Source organism: Suricata suricatta, chromosome 12, assembly GCF_006229205.1.
Source record: "Suricata suricatta isolate VVHF042 chromosome 12, meerkat_22Aug2017_6uvM2_HiC, whole genome shotgun sequence".
NCBI classification, from domain to species: Eukaryota; Metazoa; Chordata; class Mammalia; order Carnivora; family Herpestidae; genus Suricata; species Suricata suricatta.
In genome coordinates, this window is record NC_043711.1 from 14,449,582 (window position 1) to 14,469,625 (window position 20,044).

At 59.5% G+C, this 20,044-nt stretch overlaps 1 protein-coding gene across 1 annotated transcript; it reads left to right on the top strand.

The window, feature by feature from the left end:
• The first annotated feature begins 144 nt into the window (after positions 1-144).
• CILP2 (cartilage intermediate layer protein 2) lies at positions 145-8,756 on the top strand. Its single transcript, XM_029916097.1, has 8 exons — positions 145-219; positions 1,201-1,299; positions 2,256-2,528; positions 3,196-3,351; positions 4,427-4,705; positions 5,104-5,212; positions 5,407-5,564; positions 5,804-8,756. The coding sequence occupies exons 1-8, from the start codon at positions 156-158 to the stop codon at positions 8,134-8,136; spliced, it is 3,471 nt and encodes a 1,156-aa protein (XP_029771957.1). The 5' UTR covers positions 145-155; the 3' UTR covers positions 8,137-8,756.
• The last annotated feature ends 11,288 nt before the right edge of the window (positions 8,757-20,044 follow it).

Genomic DNA, 20,044 nt, shown 5'->3' on the forward strand with positions numbered 1-20,044 from the left:
GGGAGCTATGCTCGGACGGGGCGTGGCCTGGACGGGGCGGGGCCTGCGGTCACCTCCCGCCCCCACCCTCAGCCCCAGCGGCCGCCAGACCCGCGGGAGTCAGATCCGAGCGCGCCGCGGAGCCCGGACCCTCCCTCGGACTCTCGGACCCGGCCATGGCGTCACTGCCGCCACTAATCTGCCTCTTTGTCGCCGCCGCGCACCTGGCGGGGGCTCGAGGTGAGGCGCCCCTGACCCCAGCCCAGACCCTAGGCCTGGCACGCAGCCGCTCCCGGAGAGAGAACCAAGGGACCCCTCGCTTCCTCAGACCAGGGTCCCCTTTCGTCAGCCTGGGAGTGGAGTGAAGGGGCGTCGGGGATATGGATCCTTGGGACCAATAACGGGCCCGGGGGAGGGAAGGGAGGAAACTTCTCTGTTCTCTTCCCTCCTCAAAGAGAGGTAGGGGAGCTCAGAGAATCGATATGAAGTTTAGGCTCCTTTAGGTTCTGGGGACCGCGGGGGGCCTGCCTCATCCCCAGCATTTGGACTCTGAAGCACTGGGTCTTGGCTCAGGATTAAGGGGTCAGAGCCGTCGGCTCTCACACAACTCCTCCTCTCCCACAAACACACCATTCACAAAACTTCCCCTCTTTGGAGCACTAAGTGGAGCAGGGCACTGGATCCATTTCTCAGATGAGGAGACTGAGACACAGGGAAGGGACTTGTCTGAGATCACTGTCCAGCCTGGTTATCTTAGATAACTCAAGGTCAGAGAAGCAGGCTAGATTCCAAAGACCTCCCAATGGCAGCTTGGACCCCAAGTGCAGGGATGGAAGGACTTCCAGCCCGCAAATGGATGAAGAATGCAGCTCCACCTGAGGGCAGCGGCAGAGCCAACTAAACTTATGGCCCCTAGCACACTCAGGGGGAGAACTGGGTCAGAGCAGACACACAGACTCCCCCAGCCCATGGCATCCTGGCCAGGGCAGAGGGAAGGATGGGGCTGCAGGAGATTGGGGGTAGGGATCATAGGGAGGTTTTCTGGAGGGGGGGGGCGGTCCTGCATTCCTTGGAGTCAGCCAGAGAGATGGTTTTGGCTTCTGAGATCCTCAGTTTCCCGCCCTATGAAATGGGGATGATCATGACAGCACCTTGTATACAAGCGGCCCACAGAGGTCCCCATCAGCATGCTTCCTTCCCTCCATTCCTCATCCGTTCCAGTCACTACCCCCCATGAGGAGCCCACCACAACTGCCTGGGGCTTTGAAGGTCCATCTCAGCGCCCTGGACAGCCCTCGCCAGCCTTGGAGGACTGGGAAGGTGAGTCATCCTGGGTCCAAGTCCTGGCTCTGCTGTAGACTCACTTTGTGAGCTCTGGTTGGTGTGGTCATGTAAGGAGGGGACAAGAGGGGTAAAGGGCCAGTAACTTCCTGGACCCTGGACATGGCAGCCCCTGGCATAGGTGCCCCAAGAAGTCTAAGTTTTAGGAGCAGAGAGGTGAGAGCCCAGGGCCTGTTTGTCAAGGAGGAAACCAATGTAGGGTGGGAGTGGGTGCTTCCTCCCTGCTACTGGAAGCATCATGCAGGTGCTTCTAGTAGATTCCAGACCTGTGGTTCTGGAGCCTGGGTCTCTAGCTGGGAAAGTCAAGAAAGGAGTGAGCACGCCCTGAACAGGTGGGGTGGGGTGGGGCGGGGAGTGGATGGAAGCAGAAGTGGACTTCGGGGAGGCCAGATCATTCCCACCCGTGGTTTCCATTAACCAGGCTGCCTGGTGCGTTCAGCCAGGCAGTGAGCAAGGGCCCAGGTGGCTCTAACCAGGAGGGGCCAGGCAACCCAAAGCCACAGCTAGGGCTGTTCTCCATTCGGTGTCCTGCTGCCTTCGTGTCTCATCACACCTCAGGGGTTCTGAATTCTGAGGTGCAGGGCAGGCTTCATTCAAAGGCTGGGGGCTGCTGAGACAATGTCAAAATGTCAGCGAGGCAAAAAGTCAACCTGCACTGATGGGCCAGCTCAAGTATTGGGCAGCAGAACTGGGGCTGGTGCTGGGAGAGGCCAACCTCCTGTGATCCCTTTATAGCTCCTTGTGCCCTAGAGGACCGTGAATCTGGGCGGGTCAAAGGCGGGCTGGGTTAGCCTGTGCTCATTGGGGGTAGCGTGACCGCAGGTAAGGTTGTTACCTGGGAGATGGGGGTGGGAAGGCCGCTTCCTGGGCCCCTGCACGCACTGATGAGGCCCGACAGGCTGCGGTCCGGGTCCCAGAGCATGCGGTGCCCGCAGAGGCCAGCCAGTGGACGTCCTGGTTCAACGTGGACCACCCCGGCGGCGACGGCGACTTCGAGAGCCTGGCTGCCATCCGCTTCTATTACGGGCCAGCGCGGGTGTGCCCGCGGCCGCTGGCGCTGGAAGCGCGCACCACGGACTGGGCCCTGCCGTCAACTGTAGGCGAGCGTGTGCACTTGAACCCCACGAGAGGTTTCTGGTGCCTCAACCGCGAGCAGCCCCGCGGCCGCCGCTGCTCCAACTACCACGTGCGCTTCCGCTGCCCGCTTGGTGAGGGCGGGGCCCATGGAGGGGCGGGGACTGTGTAGGGATGGGCGGGGCTGGGGAGGGCGGGATCGATATTAGTCATGCAGAGGAGAGAGTGGGGATTGGCAGGGATGGGTCACAGGTGGGTGGAGCTTGAATGGGTGATACTGGGGAAAGCGGGCAGGGCCGTGTGGATGTAGGCGTGGTTAGAAAGAGCCGGGGTCCTTTAGCAGGGCCTATGGAGTGGGCTGGATCAGATAGGGGCGGGGCTTTGAAAAGAAGGGGCTGGGAATAGGGGCCCAGGTCGGGAACAAGAAAGACCCCCCAGGAGCTCATCTCCCTCCTGCTGCCCTCAGTTGCTAATCTGTAACAGCTCCGTTCTTTGGGGGCGTGTTTTGACCCCAAATGTATGAGGGACACAGCGAGAATAGCAGAGCTAACCTCCGGGACCTTATCTGGGGTTGGGGGAAATGGGGCCATACCTCAACTGCACCTTCGACAGGTGCGCCCGGGGGACAGCTGATGAGGGCAATGATGAGGGCAATGGGCAGAACCTCTCTCTGGGGTACCCATCCTCGGATGCACTTAGCGGGGGGCGTCCTCCAGTCCTACGTTGTTACTAGATTCCCAGGAGGCACAGTCCCTGGCGTGGGCCGCCGGCTCACTTTCCCCCTCTCCGCCCTTACCGCAGAGGCCACGTGGGGCTCGTGGGGCCCATGGGGTCCCTGCTCAGGCAGCTGCGGGCCAGGCCGTCGCCTGCGCCGCCGCCGCTGCCCAAGCCCGGCGGAGGATGCGTGTCCCGGGCGTCCCCTGGAGGCGCAGAAGTGTGTACGTCCTCCATGTCCAGGTAGGAGGGATGGGGCCTAGAGAAGAGTGTTGAGTTAGAAGCGGGGCCTGGACGTGGAGGGCGGCGGCCTGTTGAGAAGGGTACCTAGTGGGGGGCGGCAGGTTGGGAATGAGCCAGATGGGGGTGGGGGTGGGACTGGAATGGAAGAGGCGGGTCCTTGAGGGCCTGAACTTGGACCACATGGAGACTGGCCCTTCCTTCCCTTCGGTCCCCTTCCCCCACCCCCGCCAAGGAGCATTGGTAAATGTGTGTAGCTGGATGGGTGCACGCCAAGAAGGTTGTGTCCAGGCATGGGCAGATCCGAGTGGGCATTACCTCCGGTGCACCACCGAGTGTGTGGATGTCCTGGTGGAGGTGGACACACCGAAGCTGGCTCATGCGGTCGGGGTGCACACGCGTGGCATTCGCAGCCCCCCTTCCCCTGTCCCCCACGCCCACGCGGACACACGCTTACACCCTGGCAGACACCATGCCCAAGCCCTCCCAGGGCCAGACACCAGGCCAGCCAGGAGGCGACTGGAAATTCCGATCCGCCTGGGCTCCACAAACACGGTCTGGAGGCTGCGCCCGCAGAGCCCATGGCAGGGTGGGGGAGCATGGTGGCCAATGGGGTAGTGGGGTCCCCACCCTACCCCTCCTGGCTCTGCCCTCCTGACGCCTCTGCCCTGACGTTTTCAGTGGAATTTTCCATTTTATGGAGAAACCGCGGGATTGGGAGGGGAGAGAAGGGAGATGTTCTGAGCCCAAGACCCAACCCCTAGCTGGGCCCCCAGCCCCTGCTGGACATTTTCTCTCATGCTGAAAGGAGCCTTTCTGTCCTGTGAGAGTCACCTCTCCTGTCCCCTCCTCAGGACATTTTCCTCACCCCTCTGGACCACAGGTCTGCCCCGGTTCTGACTACTTAACCCATGTCCCCACTCATCCCAGGGGCTGTTCCAAGCAGGGCCATGCTGAGGCATCTGAGGGGCACAAGGCAGGGGGATCTAGGCCTCTTCGCTGAGTGACTGAGTGGAAAGCCCTCCCCAGGAGGGAGTGAAAGGCCTCCTCTCTTCCTCTGCCTCCCTGTATCTCCCAGGGTGCAGCTCCAAGACCTGCATGTGCCCTGACCACATCCTTCTGGGCTCCGTGGTCACTCCATCTGGGCGTCCACTGCCAGGAGCCAGGGTCTCCTTGAGAGACTGGCCTGGCACTGTGGCCATCACCGATGCCCATGGGATCTTCCAGATGCCTGGAGTGTGTGCCAGCAGCCGGGCCAACGTCAGTGCCCAAATGGATGGCTTCTCTGCAGGCCTGGGCCAGGCCCAGGCCAATGGCTCTATCTCTGCAGTGGTCACTGTTGTCCTTAATAAGTTGGGTAAGTGCCTCAGGGCGAGGAGGCTGAGAAGCTAAGAAGGAAATTCTGGATGACCCTTGGGGAGGTGTGGTGCAGAATGAGGTCACTGGGGAAGAAATAAGATGTGACACAGCCATTGGAGAAAGCAAGACACTAAACATGGTGTCATGGAGGGGACAAAGAAACAGACGTTGGAGAAGGCGTGAGTTGGTGAGGTGAGACAGGGATTTGTAGGGGGAATCATTAAAATGGGGCACCATCTTGAGCAGCCATGGGGTGAGCTTGAATTGGGTGGTCATCAGAAGAGCCACAGGTGAAACAGGGCATATCTGGAAGGGAAAGGATGGGGCCCTGCCCTTGGGAAGGCTTGTTGGGAGAAGCTGGGATGGGGGCAGGATCTTTGCCATCTTTGCCCCCAGAGAAGCCCTACCTGGTGAAGCATCCTGAGTCCCGAGTGCGAGAGGCTGGCCAGAACGTGACCTTCTGCTGCAAAGCCTCAGGCACCCCCATGCCCAAGAAATACTCCTGGTGAGCGCCCTGCTCCATACCCAAGGGCCTTGCACCCAGCTTTGCAGTTTGATTGGATTTTCCATGATATGTGGTGCCTCAGAGACTGGGAGAAAGCTGCTCTTCAACCTCCCCGGGCTGCATGTGGGATGAGGGACAAATGCAGCCCCTTCCCTGTGCTCAGGGCCCCCTGGTGTTGCCCACCTGCCATCCAGGTTCCACAACGGGACCCTGCTGGACCGGCGAGAACACAGGTACGGGGCCCATCTGGAGCTGCGTGAGCTGCGCCCAGACCAGGCGGGCACCTACCACTGCAAAGCCTGGAATGATGCGGGCACTGTGCGCTCAGGCACCGCCCGGCTCACCGTGCTTGGTGAGCACCCTCACTCCCCCAACCTTGAGCATGCCCTGAAACTTAGCTGAGACTTTTCACCAGTGAAAACAACCCCAGATAGAACCCCAGCTTCAGACTGCTCTCTGACCTTGCTGAGTCTGATCCCAGGCCCTGGCTGAGCCCCTGGATGGAGCCCCTGACCCCAATCCAGGCCCCCAGCCTTGGCATCAATGGAGCCCTGCCCCTTACTCTGATCTGATCTATTTCTTGCCCTGCAGCCCCGGGCCAGCCAGCCTGCAATCCCCAGCCCCAAGAGCATCTGATCAAGCTCCCAGATGACTGTGGTCAGCCTGGCAGTGGCCCCACCTACTTGGATGTGGGTCTCTGCCCTGGAACCCTCTGCTTCAGCCCTGCCTCCAGCTCCAGGTGTGGGGACTCAGGGTCCCGCTGCTGCTCCGTTCGCCGCCTGGAGAGCAGGGAGATCCACTGCTCCAACTATGTCCTCCCCGTCAAAGTGGTGGCTGAGTGTGGCTGCCAGAAATGTCTGCCCCCTCGGGGGCTGGTTCGGGGTCGCGTGGTGGCTACTGACTCTGGGGAACCCCTGCGCTTTGCCCAGATCCTGCTTGGTCGGGAGCCTATTGGATTCACATCTTACCAGGGCGACTTCACCATTGAGGTGCCACCCTCCACCCAGCGGCTGGTGGTAACTTTCCTGGACCCCAGCGGGGAGTTCATGGACACTGTCAGAGTTCTGCCTTTTGACCCTCAAGGTGGCGGCGTGTACCACGATGTCAAAGCCATGCGGAAGAAAGCCCCTGTCATCTTAGATGCCAGCCAGAGCAACACGATCCCTCTTGGGGAGCTGGAAGAGGAGGCCCCGTTGGGCGAACTGGTCCTCCCGCCCGGAACCTTCCGCAGAGCCGATGGCGAACCCTACACCGGGGCTGTGGAGGCCCGGGTGACTTTCGTGGACCCTCGAGATCTCACCTCGGCGGCGGCCGCCCCCAGTGACCTGCGCTTTGTGGACAGTGATGGCGAGCTGGCGCCGCTGCGCACCTACGGCATGTTCGCGGTGGACCTCCGCGCCGCGGGATCCGCGGAGCAGCTGCAGGCAGGGCCCGTGGCCGTGCGCGTCAACGCCGGCCAGATCCACATGGCGGGCCACGTGGAGGCCCTCAAGCTGTGGTCTCTGAACCCTGACACAGGCTTGTGGGAGGAGGAGAGCGGCTTCCTGCGAGAGGGGTCAGCGACCCCTCGGGTCCGCAGGGAGGAGCGGGTCTTCCTGGTGGGCAACGTGGAGATCCGCGAGCGGCGTCTGTTCAACCTGGACGTGCCCGAGCGCCGCCGCTGCTTCGTGAAGGTGCGCGCCTATGCCAACGACAAGTTCACCCCTAGTGAGCAGGTGGAGGGTGTGGTGGTCACGCTGGTAAACCTGGAGCCTGCCCCCGGCTTCTCGGCCAACCCCCGTGCCTGGGGCCGCTTCGACAGTGCGGTCACGGGTCCTAACGGCGCCTGCCTCCCGGCCTTCTGCGACATGGACAGGCCGGATGCCTACACCGCCTTGGTCACCGCCACACTGGGCGGGGAGGAGCTGGAGCCCGCCCCCTCCCGGCCCCGCCCACACGCAGCCACCGTGGGTGTGACGCAGACCTACCTGGACAAGCTGGGTTACCGCCGCACCGACCACGACGACCCCGCCCTCAAGCGCAATGGCTTCCGCATCAACCTTGCTAAACCCAGGCCCGGTGACCCCGCCGAGGCCAACGGCCCCGTGTACCCGTGGCGCAGCCTGCGAGAGTGCCAGGAGGCCCCGGTGACTGCTAGCCACTTCCGCTTCGCGCGCGTGGAGGCGGACAAATACGAGTACAACGTGGTCCCATTCCGCGAGGGCGCGCCGGCCTCCTGGACTGGAGACCTCCTGGCCTGGTGGCCCAACCCCCAGGAGTTCCGGGCCTGCTTCCTCAAAGTGAAGATCCAAGGCCCCCAGGAGTACATGGTTCGCTCCCACAACGCTGGGGGCAGCCACCCGCGCACCCACGGCCAGCTCTACGGGCTTCGGGATGCCCGGAGCGTCCGAGACCCAGAGCGCCCCAGCACATCGGCCGCCTGTGTGGAGTTCAAGTGCAGCGGGATGCTATTTGACCAGCGTCAGGTGGACAGGACGCTGGTGACCATCATGCCCCAGGGCAGCTGCCGCCGCGTGGCAGTCAACGGGCTCCTGCGGGATTACTTAGCCAGGCACCCTCCCGCCGCCCCAGCTGATGACCCCGCTGCCTTCAGCATGCTGGCCCCGCTGGACCCTCTCGGTCACAACTACGGTGTCTACACGGTCACCGACCAGAGCCCAAGGCTGGCCAAGGAGATTGCCATCGGCCGCTGCTTTGATGGCTCCTCCGACGGCTTCTCTCGGGAGATGAAGGCCGATGCTGGCACAGCTGTCACCTTCCAGTGTCGGGAGCCACCAGCCGGCCGGCCTAGCCTCTTCCAGAGGCTGCTGGAGTCCCCAGCAACAGCGCTTGGTGACATCCGCAGGGAGATGGGTGAGGCGGCCCGGGCGCAGGCTCAAGCCACAGGTCCTCTCCGTACCCGCCGGGGCAGGGCCCGGCAGTGACCTGGGCTCACGGCCTCACTCTTCTGCCTTGCTCCGGACTCCTCTGTACCTGGGAAGTCTCAGCTCCCTTCCCCAGATGTTCCCCCCCCAGGTTTCTGGGCCCCCCCTCTCCCTCCCTTGCCCAGAGTTCAGAGTCAAGACAAGAACTAGGAGGGTCAGGTGTGGAAATGCCGGACAGGGGACTGTTGCTGTGTGAGGCAAATTGGGCAGGAGCCAGCATCCTGGGAGACCATTGGGCAGCCTACTCAGGCCTGGGGGGCAGGGGGTGGATGTTGTTCCCAGCTCACATGCCGGCTCTGAATTTATGTGTGTTTTGACCCTGATTTCAGATATTCTGCCCCTTGAGATTTCCAGCCTTCTGCCTGAAGCCCCCTCTGCTTGTCGCCAAGCTGGGTGCTTCACTGGGTCCCCTGCCCCAAGCTTTGTTTTAGGGGTTATTTATTGAAACAAAGCCCAGGGGCTGGTCATGGGGGTAAGAGAGGGGGTCCCGGCCCCATGAAAGTCATAGGCAAGGGCTTCTTGGTTCTGGGGCTGAGGGGCACAGTTCTCACATGTTTGGTGCTTGGAGACCCCCCAGGGGGGTTGGGGCAGGGAATCAATTAAAGATGCTTCATTTCCAACTCAGGGTGTCACTCTTGGGGACTGAAAATGGAGGCTGGGGCTGCTGGACCTAGACCTTGGCAGGTGGAAAGAGGCCTGGAGCAAACATGGACATGGGTGTGCAAGCAGCTCAGAGGCCTCCACGGGGCACCGGGTGTGCCTCGGGCTGGTGTGTGGGTCCTGGCGGAGGCACACAGAAATCTGTGACATGTGTGTGCAGACCCGACTTGTGGGCAGCCCAAGCCTGTGCTGCCCTGACCACTGAACACGGTAGCAGCTGCTGCCCTGGCCTTCTCCTCTGAGCCTGGCTGGGTGCCCGAGGGCCGCAGCGGGCAGGGAGGGGCGCTGGCAGGGGCACATGCCCCAGGCGGCAGGAATGGAGCCTGCTCTGGACTTCCTCAGCCAGGGTCAGGCTGCCCCGCCTCAGGCCTCACCCAGCTGAGGCCTGGCCACGCCTAGGCCACATGGTGACCGGGCTGCCCAAGGCCGTGGCCCTGGGCCCTCAACTTCACCAGGACTCAGTCTGGAGGCGACAGAACTTCGCTTGCTGGTGCTCTGTATGCTTGGCTCCGTGTGTGTGAGTCGTTCTGGCCACACCCCTGCTTTCCAGACAGAGGAAACTGAGCCCCCAAAAGGAGAGGCAAAGGGCTGCCTGGGCCCTGGAGTGACTCCCAGCAGGAGCAGGGGCTCCCTGGATGGGCCAACAGCCCCCTCCAGCACATGCCAGGGACTCCCTTGGCTCCAGGAAGGCATCAAAGTGGCATTGCTGGGGACCTGGATTGTCAGGCATTGTTTCCATTGCCCCAGGGATGGGGTGACAGCGGGGAGTGGGGGTGCGGGGTGTTCTTTTAACCCAGGGCACTTTGCAGCCACCCACTTACCTCTCTATCACCTGCCTGTTGGCCTCCACTGCTGTCTCCACCCCTCCTGTCCTCGCCACCAGGTGCCTGTCTACTCTGGGCCAGTACGGAGAAGGTCCAGCCTTGGCACGGAGGTGGGTTCACACACAGACCCCAGCACCCTTGCGGGCACTTATCCAGCTGGAGGACCTGCAGTCTGACGACTCTCAATGCCTCTAGCCCTCGTGCCTTTGCTCAGGCCATTCCCTGCGTGGGAACCTCTTCCCTTGCCCTGGGGTAGCCTAGGGGGCCTAGAGGGTCAGGAAGAATCTGACAAACCCAAGGGCCTCAGCCCCAGTCTCTGAGGGTGGGCCTCAGGACCCTGCTGGAGTCCAGGTTTGGGAGGCCCTGGGTGCCGGCACCCCAGCCTCTCCCTGGACAGGCTGACATGCACAGGAGTGGACATGCTCCGAGATGCCTTGGGAGCATGTGCGTTTATCCACAACATACTGTGTCTACACCGCCTGCTGACAGGGAGGCTCAAAGGGGGAGGTCCTTGCCCAAGGTAACCTGGGCTCGGGGCTGCCCAGTGGGGTCCTGGGGAACAGCAAGAGCCAGGGGGTGCCTCCCCCCTGCAGCTGGCGGGTAAAGCTGGCTTCCAGGCTGAGGGTGATGAGGTGTCAGGCTCCATGGCCAAATACCTTTCATTGAGAAAGTGTTGGGGCTGTGGCTGCTGCCAGGCCTGGGGCAGCTGGGTTTGGGGCTGGCAGCTGGCCTCCCTCCCCTGGGGTGGGGCAGGGGTGGGTGGGCATCCCCTTGAAGCCCCCCCCCCACCCCCGGAACCAGGCCAGGACTGAGAGGGGCTCCTGGAGGGAAGTAGATCTGGGAGACGTTCCAGGGGGAGGGCACAGCCAAAATAAGTGCTTGGCACAGGGCAGGGGCTGCAGCCTCCGCTCCTCTCCACCCCTGCCCACACTGTTTAAGAGGACAGCACTTAACTCCAATTTCCAGATGAGGAAACTGAGTCTCCAAGACAAAGAAGCCATCACCCTGAGCTGACAGCCCTTGCTGCTGCCTTGTGTCCCTGTTTAAGCAGAGCGGGAGTCCAGCCTCACCGCCCCCCCCACCCCGTTCTGGAACCTTGGCCATCCGCCTCCTGGTAAATCCATTGCTTTCCCCCCAAACTGGGGCTGCCAGACCACACCCCCTCAGTCTGGGTAAGTGGGGGGCATGAGCCCCCCCCCCCGAGACCCTGGCTCCAGCCACCCTGGGGTCAGCTCAGGGCACAAGGAAGCCCTTGGTCCCGCCCACGGCGTTTTAGACTTTTATAATTTTAGAACCAGGGGTTCTTAAAATTCCTAGCACCGTGAGTGGGAGAAAAATCTTGGAACAGTGCTTAAAACAAGAGAGTCTAAAACCACAGAATCGAAGGAGGAGGAAGATAATCATGAACACACATTAAGCACTGACTGGATGCAAGCCCTCCCTCCTCCCCCAAGAACTCACTCACTTTAAGGGTATTTATTTTTTTAATGTTTGTTTATTTAATTTGAGAGAGAGAGCATGCGAGCGGGGGAGGGACAGAGAAAGGGAGAGAGAGAATCCCAATAGGCTCCATGCTGTCAGCGGGGAGCCCGACGTGGGGCTCAGTCCCACAAACCGTGAGAGCGTGACTTGAGCTGAAATCGAGGGTCAGATGCTTAACTGGCTGAGCCACCCAGACACCCTTCACTTTAAGGGCCTTTAATGTACCTTTATTGTCTTGGAGTTCAAAATAGACTTGTAGGAAGGGTAATTTTCAGACATGCAACCCCCATTTCACAGCTGAAATGTGCCCAGGGTCACAAAGTAAACAGGGACGCTGTGGGCTGGGCAGTGTTTCCCAGAGAAGGGGACATAGGTGCTGGTCTTGAAGGACGGTGTAGAAGTTTGCCCAGCAGGCAAGGGAGGAAGGGCATTCCTGGCAGCTAGTAATGTGTCTGTGAAGGCTGCAGGAGGAAACCTCAGGCGGGCATGGAGAGCAGAAGGGAGCGCAGGGGAGGCATGCAGGGGAGATGAATGGAGCCTTGAACGCTGAGTAAGAAGCCTGAGCTCTCTCTAGCAGGTGATCGGGAGCCAAAGAAGGTGCTGGAGCAGTGGAAGTGTGCACCCTTTCTCCTAACAAAGACTCCTCTGGAGCTGGTGCAGGATTCAGCTTGTTGGAAAGTGTTTCTCTCATGGAACTGTGGACTGCTTCTTCCCACGTGGCAACCCTTGTGGGGTCCAAACACTGCAGTCCAGCGCCCCCTCCCCTCCGGTTGCCTCCTGTCCTGGCTGAACATTGCTGGCTCTTCCACCGGGGCCTCGTGGACCTGGCGTGGCCACCCACCACTTCCCCGGCCCCGTCTGTCTCTCTCATCAGCCCTCAGAGTTGGGTACGTCCAGCGCTCAGACCCCAAAGACGGGAGCCAGCCTGGCGGGGAGACCTGGCTTCTGTCGGCTGGGCGGGGGGATGGTGGAAACAGAGGCAGGGTGCCAGCAGAGAGAGCGGTCCAGGTGAATGCTGATGTCCTGCCGCCTGACCCCTCTCCCAGGGCCGGGGGGAGGGGGGTCTAAGCAGGTAGGAGGGAGGAGACCACAAGGGTGAGGGAAGACATTCTGGTGTATATACAAGGTAGGACACACACTGTCCTACCCACCGTCATACCAACCTGTGGCACAGTGGAGCCAGTCTCCCTCCTCATCCGTCCCAAGGTCACACTGTCCTCATCACACCTTGTCCCTGTCCTCCCCAGACATGCCCTCCCACACCACTGGGGACACCTTTTTGTCACCCATTTGGGTGATGCTGTCATTCTTGATTAGAACCCCACATGTGGTCACCAACCCCCCAAATTGCACGAGATTAGACTTGCCGGAAGTGCTGAGTAAACCAGACACACACCCTTACCAGCCCCCCGGGGGACGCACCCCTGACATGCAGGTCCACGCTGCAGGGTCATGTGACCGTGCATGCAGCCAAGCGCACCTGAGAGCCACATAGCATGGACACACCCACAGTCTCCCGGCACGTGGGTGTGCTCTGACCCCCAGACGGCCGGACTGCCGAGTCAGGACTGACCGTAACCCCCGCCCACGACCTCCCACAATTCAGTCCCTCCAAGCACACTGGACCACAGCCGGACACACGTGGCACCTCTAACCCTTTTGGAGCCCTGGGGAGGGCGTGAGCCGGGGGCCGGGAGCTGGGGAGGCCTCAAGGTCCCAGCAGCCTTTCCTGGGAAGTCCTGAACCCCTCCCTGCTGACTCAGCCCTGGGGGCTGGCGGGCCGGGTGCTGCCAAACCTCAGGTATGTCCTCGAAGGCTGCCTGGTGGGGCCTCTATCAAGAGGCGTGGGAGGGGGCTCCCACTCAGGACTTGGCCCTTCCCCAGATCCCAGCCTCCCCTTTTGCCCCAGATGGAGCTAGAGCGTTAATGGTGGAGCTCTAGAATTGGTGCCAGTGCGGTGGGGGCTGAGGCCGGCCGCTCATACCTCCGGGTTTTTCCGGTTGAACGTCGGTGGAGCAATGAGCTCCCAGCCAAGCCAGGCTCCCTCATAAGGGGCGCCTGCTCAGCCCACTCTCCCTGCCTTGTAAAGACGTGGATGTCTCCGGTGGTCTGGGGGGAGTTGGCCTGGCTGCTTATCTTGGGGCCCACACAGGGACATACACACACACACACACACACACACACACACACACACACGTGCTCACCTGTTCCCATGTGATGTCTACATGTAGACCTGTGGATTCAAATATACTTGATCGCGCAAAGACTCAGCCCCTGCACTGGCCCTCGCGGAGCCCCATGCTAAAGAGCAAGGCTAAGACAGGTGCTGATATCCAGCCTTTGGGGCCAGCAGCTGGGAAAACTGAGAGGAGCACCCAGGGAAGGTTTTCTGGGGAAAAGAGCATTTAATACGGACCTTGAAGGGTGAATAGGAGTTTGCCAAACCCAAATCAGATGTCTAAAGGTCTTGAATTACTGGTTTCAGAGTTTACTTTTGGTCCATGAGGATTTTAAGCAGGGGAATGACACAGTCAGACAAACCCCAATTCCCGACCTCTTCTTGAGGACCCAGCCTATGCCCTCAGGGAGCTCTTTAATCAGATGGGGGAGGCAGAGCCCAATCCAATTAAGAGGAATAGAAGAGACCTCAGGTTTGTGAAGCACCTGCTTGGATCCTGTTACACTAACCCTTCAACGGTTCCATTCTTATTCCCATTTTAAAGCTCAGGAAATTGAGGCTGAGAGAGGAAAGTACTTAGCCCAGGGTGCTGTAGGGAGGTATACATACACTACCCTGGCCTCCTACCTAAAACTGGCCGCTGACCTGAAAGTCTGAAGGACAGAACAGTGAGGCTCAACTAAGTCGGCCTTGCCAACGGTCATGTGTTTGCACCTGGCCAGGGAGATTTTATACATAAGCTTCTTCGGTAAGATCGCCCCCCATCCCTTGTCATTTGGCTGCTGAGTGGCTTTCATAGGGGGCGCTTCTAGGCAGAGGAAGGTCCAACTAGAAGCCCGAGGGTGCCCCTCCTCCCTTCGGGGAGGCCTGGGCCCCTGGCCTTGGCCCCCGTCTGCCGTCTGGCCCAGCCGAACACAAACACTTGGACATGGCCGACCCAACGGAATCTAGGTTGTGGTCAGGCTGTGGCTGAAGAAGCCACTGGAAAAACACACAGTCCACGGGGCCAGGCCCAGCTTACGTTTCACCAAGCAGGAGTGGCCTGCCCAGCGCCCGGAGCTGAGGAATGCTCGTTTTCTAGCTCTTTGGAACCTGCCATCGGAGCAATCTCACTGCTGGGTGGTGCCACCCTCTGTCTCGTGTCGTCAGGCTGTGACCTGTCTCCTAGGGTGTCCTTGAAGAATCAGGTCTCTTGGGTTGGCCTCCTGGTCCAGCTGCTGTTGGAGACCCCTGGTCTGCTTGCATGACCCTGACGATGGGGAGTTCACCCCTTTACAGCTATTACGCCCTGCAGCCAAGAGTCTGAAATTGGGCCGATTTCTGACAGGGAGCTCTGGCTCTCTTGACCACACAGAGGGGAAGCCAGGCAGCCTGAGCACCTTGCACCTACACCCCTCTGTGGGTCCAACCCCTTCCGGGCCTCTGGATGACCCCCAGGCCCTTTGGGTTCAGTGTGGCCCAAGAGGACCCGAGTGTCTCTCCCCAAAATGTGCTGCTCACCTTGTGGCCATGTTTCCACGCTGTCTGCATGTCCACCTGCTCCGAGCCACACGGGCCAGGCAGAGGGCCCACACATCTGCTGAGCACCTCCTGCTACAGGACTTTACTCACACGTCTTCTCTGATCCCTCCCAGCGAGGCTGTTCCTGTCATTGCTTCTCTTGACAGATGGGGAAACTGAGGCTCAGACCGTTCACTTGGTGTCCCGGGGCTACGGGGGCAGACACTGGAGGCGGAAGCCTGTTTCCTACTGGCACCGAGATAGCAGCCTGGGCAACGTCGTCTTTGGGGCTGAGGCACACGCTGGAGGCCACAAGGGGGCGCAGGTGGGCCTGAGTGTCTCCCGCTTTCCAGAGGCTCCAGTCACTCCCTTACTCACATACCCTTCATGACTCCCATGGTCCCTCTCAGTGGGGTTGGGGGCTCTGGATGAACCCTTGCCTGGTCACCGCAGAGACCCCTGAACACAAAGCCTGGCCTCTTGGGTCAAACCTAGGCTCTGCTCCCTGTCAACTTTGCAGCCTCAGTTTCCCTCAGATGAAGAACAGCTGGCCCTCCGCTTCTTCGGGTCTTAATGAACACAAGCTGGTATGCAGTAGGTGCTAACTGCATTCTCACCCTCAGGAACACGCAGGAGAGGGGCAAGGATTTGAGTTGAGGTGTTCCGGGCTCCCCTACCTCGGCTACTGCCACCCCCTAGAGCTTTGCAGTGATGTGGAGTGGGGGATGTTAAAACTCCCAAAAGCACCTAAATCAAGGCCTCAATTTCCCCACCAGTGTCTGAGGGCATCCCGATCTCTAGGGCTCTGGTGTGGAGGTCTTGGAACACCTCCTAGAGTCTTAGGGGAACAGAAATCTTTACTAAGGATTGGATAAGGGCCCTCATCAGGCACTGGACTTTATCTTGAAACTGCATGCGGGGACCTTGAAACTGCCACAGTGCACTTAACTTGCGCCGGGATATACCTCTGCAACCTGGGCTTGGGGAGCCCTCTAAGCCTTCCCATGGACTAACCCAGGGATCTGGAAGTTTCAACTAAGACTTGGGCCCGGGGAGCCTCCAAACTCCCATGTGTGTGGGGGGGGTCTCAAACCCCCTATTTCAAGGATCACATCCTTTGCAGAGGCTGGGAGGCTATGGCTATTCTTGGAGGCAGGAGACTGGGGCCAGGGGAAGGTTGGAGGGAAACCTGAAACGGGTTTGGACCTGGGCCCCTCTGAGCCCAGGGCCTGGCGGTGGAGGGGAGTCCAGTGCCCAGGGCAACAGCCACCAGAACCCCAGTACCTGACCCTCCACTCTGTCCCAGATGACCCTGACGTCTTCCCTGGAGAAGGAGAAGGCCCAAGCCCAGGAGCAGCTGGCGCGAGGGTGGGGGGAACTTCAGGGCGGTAAGGGGGCGGGCCCAGGACCCGAGGGCGGGCCCAACAACCTCAGTAGAAGATGAGCCCTGGGCTGGGGCGGGACCGCACGAGGAAAGGGACCAGGCGAGGGGAGGGACCAGGCGAGGGGTTTTGAATGCGGGAGAAGACCCGAGGACCCTGAGAGGAGGTGGGTCAGTAAGGGGCGGGGTCTAGTTGGACAGAGACCAATTGCTTGCCAGGGCTACCCGCCCCAGGAGAGCTCACGAAATTAAACCAGAAGCTACGGGAAACTTCGACCCACGATCAACGTGGGGTGATTGAAGTAGAAGACCTTCCCCACACACAGATCCCAGCTCTCCTCACCCCTCAGCCCCCCCCAGGACTTCCCCATCGACCAGGCAGTCGTAAGGGTGAGGACAGAGAGGGGTACCCTTGTCTCTAGGAACACACAGTCCACTCCCCTCCCCATGATTTCAGGGCAGTTGCTCCCCGCCCCCGCAACCGCTGGAATTGCCCCATCTCTACCCCAGAAAAGAATGAGGTGCCAGGCAGGAGACATGACAACGCCCCTAGCATCTTAGCGACCTCTCGCTAGACTGAAGTCCCAGGATGCTGGAGTCAGGGACTCTGAGCGGTCAGCCCCTGGGAAGGGGGCCTGGAGGGAGTCGGATGGAAGCAGAAGAGAGGACGGTCAGCCAGGCACTCAGGGCAAAGGCTCTGGGATGGGAATGCGTTATGGGATGGGTAATGAGGAGGTTGGCAAGGACGGAGATGACGTCAGAGATCGACCTTGTTGGGCTTGGGGGAGACACGGGAGGGAGAATTGGATCCTGAGAGGGAGAAGGGAAACCAGGTTAGCTAAGGAAATAGGCCTGGATCCGACTTACGTTGTAAGATCGCCCTCTGGCGGCCTCATGGAGAACGGGCAGAGAGATGGGGGGAACCCACTCTCAAGTTTATTCTGGGAGTCACAGCCAGCCCGATCTTGGTCAGACAACCGGCTTCCTGTCTTCCGGTCTCAGTGTTCCCTTTGGCAGAATGGGGACAAGATAGCTCAAGCCTTCTGAGACCACCCCCTATGCGGACATCGCCTCAGTGCCTTCTCACACCATTCCTACTGAACCCTACTTTCTATTCCCACTTCACAGAGACGCAGCTGAATAGTAATAATAATAGTAATAGTAATGAATAAGGTCCCATTCCTTGCCCTGAGCGCGGCCCTTTACGTGGATCAGCCCTTGGACAGCACAGCCACGGATGAGGGGGTCTTATGTCCTTGGTTAGAGACAGGCGTCCAGACCCCCAGCTCTGTGCTCTCTGGCAGGGTCTGCAGGCCAGCGACTCTTGGTAGGTGGAGGGACGGCTGGACCTCTCACACCCCCACCCTCATCTCCTCTCCCTGTTGTGGCCTCCAGTTCCCTCTCCTGATGGGTCCCCTCTCAGATGCAAACCCTGATCATACACCTCCAAACCCTGTAATCACCCGGGCGGTGGGTGGCCAAATTCTGGGGGGGTTGGGAGGAGGGGTACACACATGACTTGCTGTTGAGTGGGAGTGGGGTGGCCCCAGGCCCCCGCCGAATAGATGCCATAGAGGAAAGGTAGTTCAGCTCTGGACCGTCAGGGTTGGGGTGTCTGTCACACAGCTGGATGTATCAGTTGTGTTCAGGAGAGAGAAATTTGGAAGTTCGGAGAATTCAGAATATGGCACAAAACCCAAGAGAGGATGTCATGGAAGACAGAAGGCTCGATTTCAGGAGCAGGAAGGAACTGACACTGCATTAGCATCGAGAATTGACCGCCAGACGGAGCAGCGTGGGTTCAGGGGAGCGATGAGACCACCTACTGGTTCAAGAAAGAATCCAAGACCAGAGCACAGCCAGTTCGGGGTGGGGGGTGAATTCCCAGCAGCGATGGCCAGGGGCCATGGGATGTGGGAGGGAAACTTGGGCAGCGGGCACCAGGGAAGTCTTGATGGTGGGAGAGGGTGGGATACGCCAGGACAGGTCGTCTGGGCAACACAGAGGTGGGAGGTAGAGGTGGAGGGTGTGGGCGTGGAAGACAGCGGTGACCAGGCGTCCCGAGGGACGTAGACAAAGCCGCTCCAGACGCAGGAGTCCTCGTACGGCTTGGCCTCCCGCTCACGCTCGCCCTCTTGTGGCCATGTGTGAATTCGGACCGTGGTTCTCTTGGCTTCCGGCCTGGATTTGGGTCTTTGGGGGGCACGGGAGTGTAATTTGTTTATATATATATATAAACATATTATATATGTATATGAAACGTCCAGAATAGGCAAGTAGGCAAGTCCATAGTCACAGAAGGCAGATGGATGCTTGCCAGGGACTGGGGCAGGGGATGCGGAGTGACTGCTCATGGGGACTGGGTGGAGGAACTAGATAGAGGTGATGATTTCACAATCACACTGTGAACGGAATCAATGCCATTGAACTATTCACTTAAAATGATTTAAATGGCAAATTTTTTGATACATATATTTATAGCAAATTGTTAAATGTTTATTTTTATTTTTTATTATTTTTTAAAATATTTTATTTATTTTTGATACAGAGAGAGACAGAGCATGAGAGGGGGAGGGGCAGAGAGAGAAGGAGACACAGAATCTGAAGCAGGCTCCAGGCTCCGAGCTAGCTGTCAGCACAGAGCCTGATGCGGGGCTCGAACCCACGAACGTGAGATCTGACCTGAGCCGAAGCCAGAGGCTTAACCAACTGAGCCACCCAGGCGCCCCTTATTTTTGAGAGATAGAGCACAAGCTGGAGAGGAGCAGAGAGAGGGAGACACAGAATCTGGAGGAGGCTATACGCTGTCAGTGCAAAGCCCAACATGGGGCTCGAACCCACAAACTGTGAAATCATGATCTAAGCCAAAATTGGAGGCTCAACCGACTGAGCCACCTGGGCGTGCCCCTTACCACTATTTTTATAAAGGCAACAGGGGCTCCTGGGTGGCTCAGTCAGTTAAGTGTCCAAGTCTTGATTTCAGGTCAGGTCACCATCTCATGGTTAGTGAATCGAGCCCCCGCTTTGGGCTCTGTGCTGACAGTGCAGAGCCTGCTTGGGATTCTCTCTCTCTTTCTCCTTCTCCCCTTCCCCACTCACTCTGTCTCACAAAATAAGTAAATTTATTTTTTTATTAAAAATATTTTTTAACATTTATTTTTGAGAGACAGGGTGAGCAGGGGAGGGGCAGAGAGAGAGGGAGACACAGAATCTGAAGCAGGCTCCAGGCTCTGTGCTGACAGCTCAGATGTGGGGCTCGAAAACATGAACCATAAGATCATGATCTGAGCCGAAGTTGGATGCTTAACCGACTGAGCCACCCAGGCGCCCCTAAATAAATATTTTTAAATGGGGGGATGAAGGCCCTTTTTCCCAGAGGCCAGCCCTGAGTGCACTCCCCACCCCGACCTCTGCACCCATGTTTATTCTCCTTTTTCTCTGGAAGGTAATTTCACTAGACCAGAACCCTCATCTGTCAGTGCGTCTTGGGCTGCAGGGAACCAGGAGGCAGGTTGGTTAGACCGGGGGACAGGCACTTGGGGCAGAGGGACGGAGTCAGCTGCCACCTTCCAGTTGCAAACGATAGAAAACCCACACTGAGCCCTGCGAGGAGGAGCACCCACAGCCCGCAGTGGGGGGCTGGTCCCCAGCTGGCACCTGAGCAGACCCGGCCAAGAGTAAGGGGCTTGCAAGAGAAGCCCTCCTGCCAGGTCTTACCTCAGATGCCCCTCCGGGACTGACCGAGACCCCCAGCTGTAGTTTCGGGGGTTCCCGGCGCCCAAACAGCTCCCGCTGGCAGCGACGGGGTGCAGTAGTGCTGGGAGAGCACCCAGGGAACCTCACCGCTGCACCGGGAGGCCCCTGACGGCTGCCGCTCGGCTG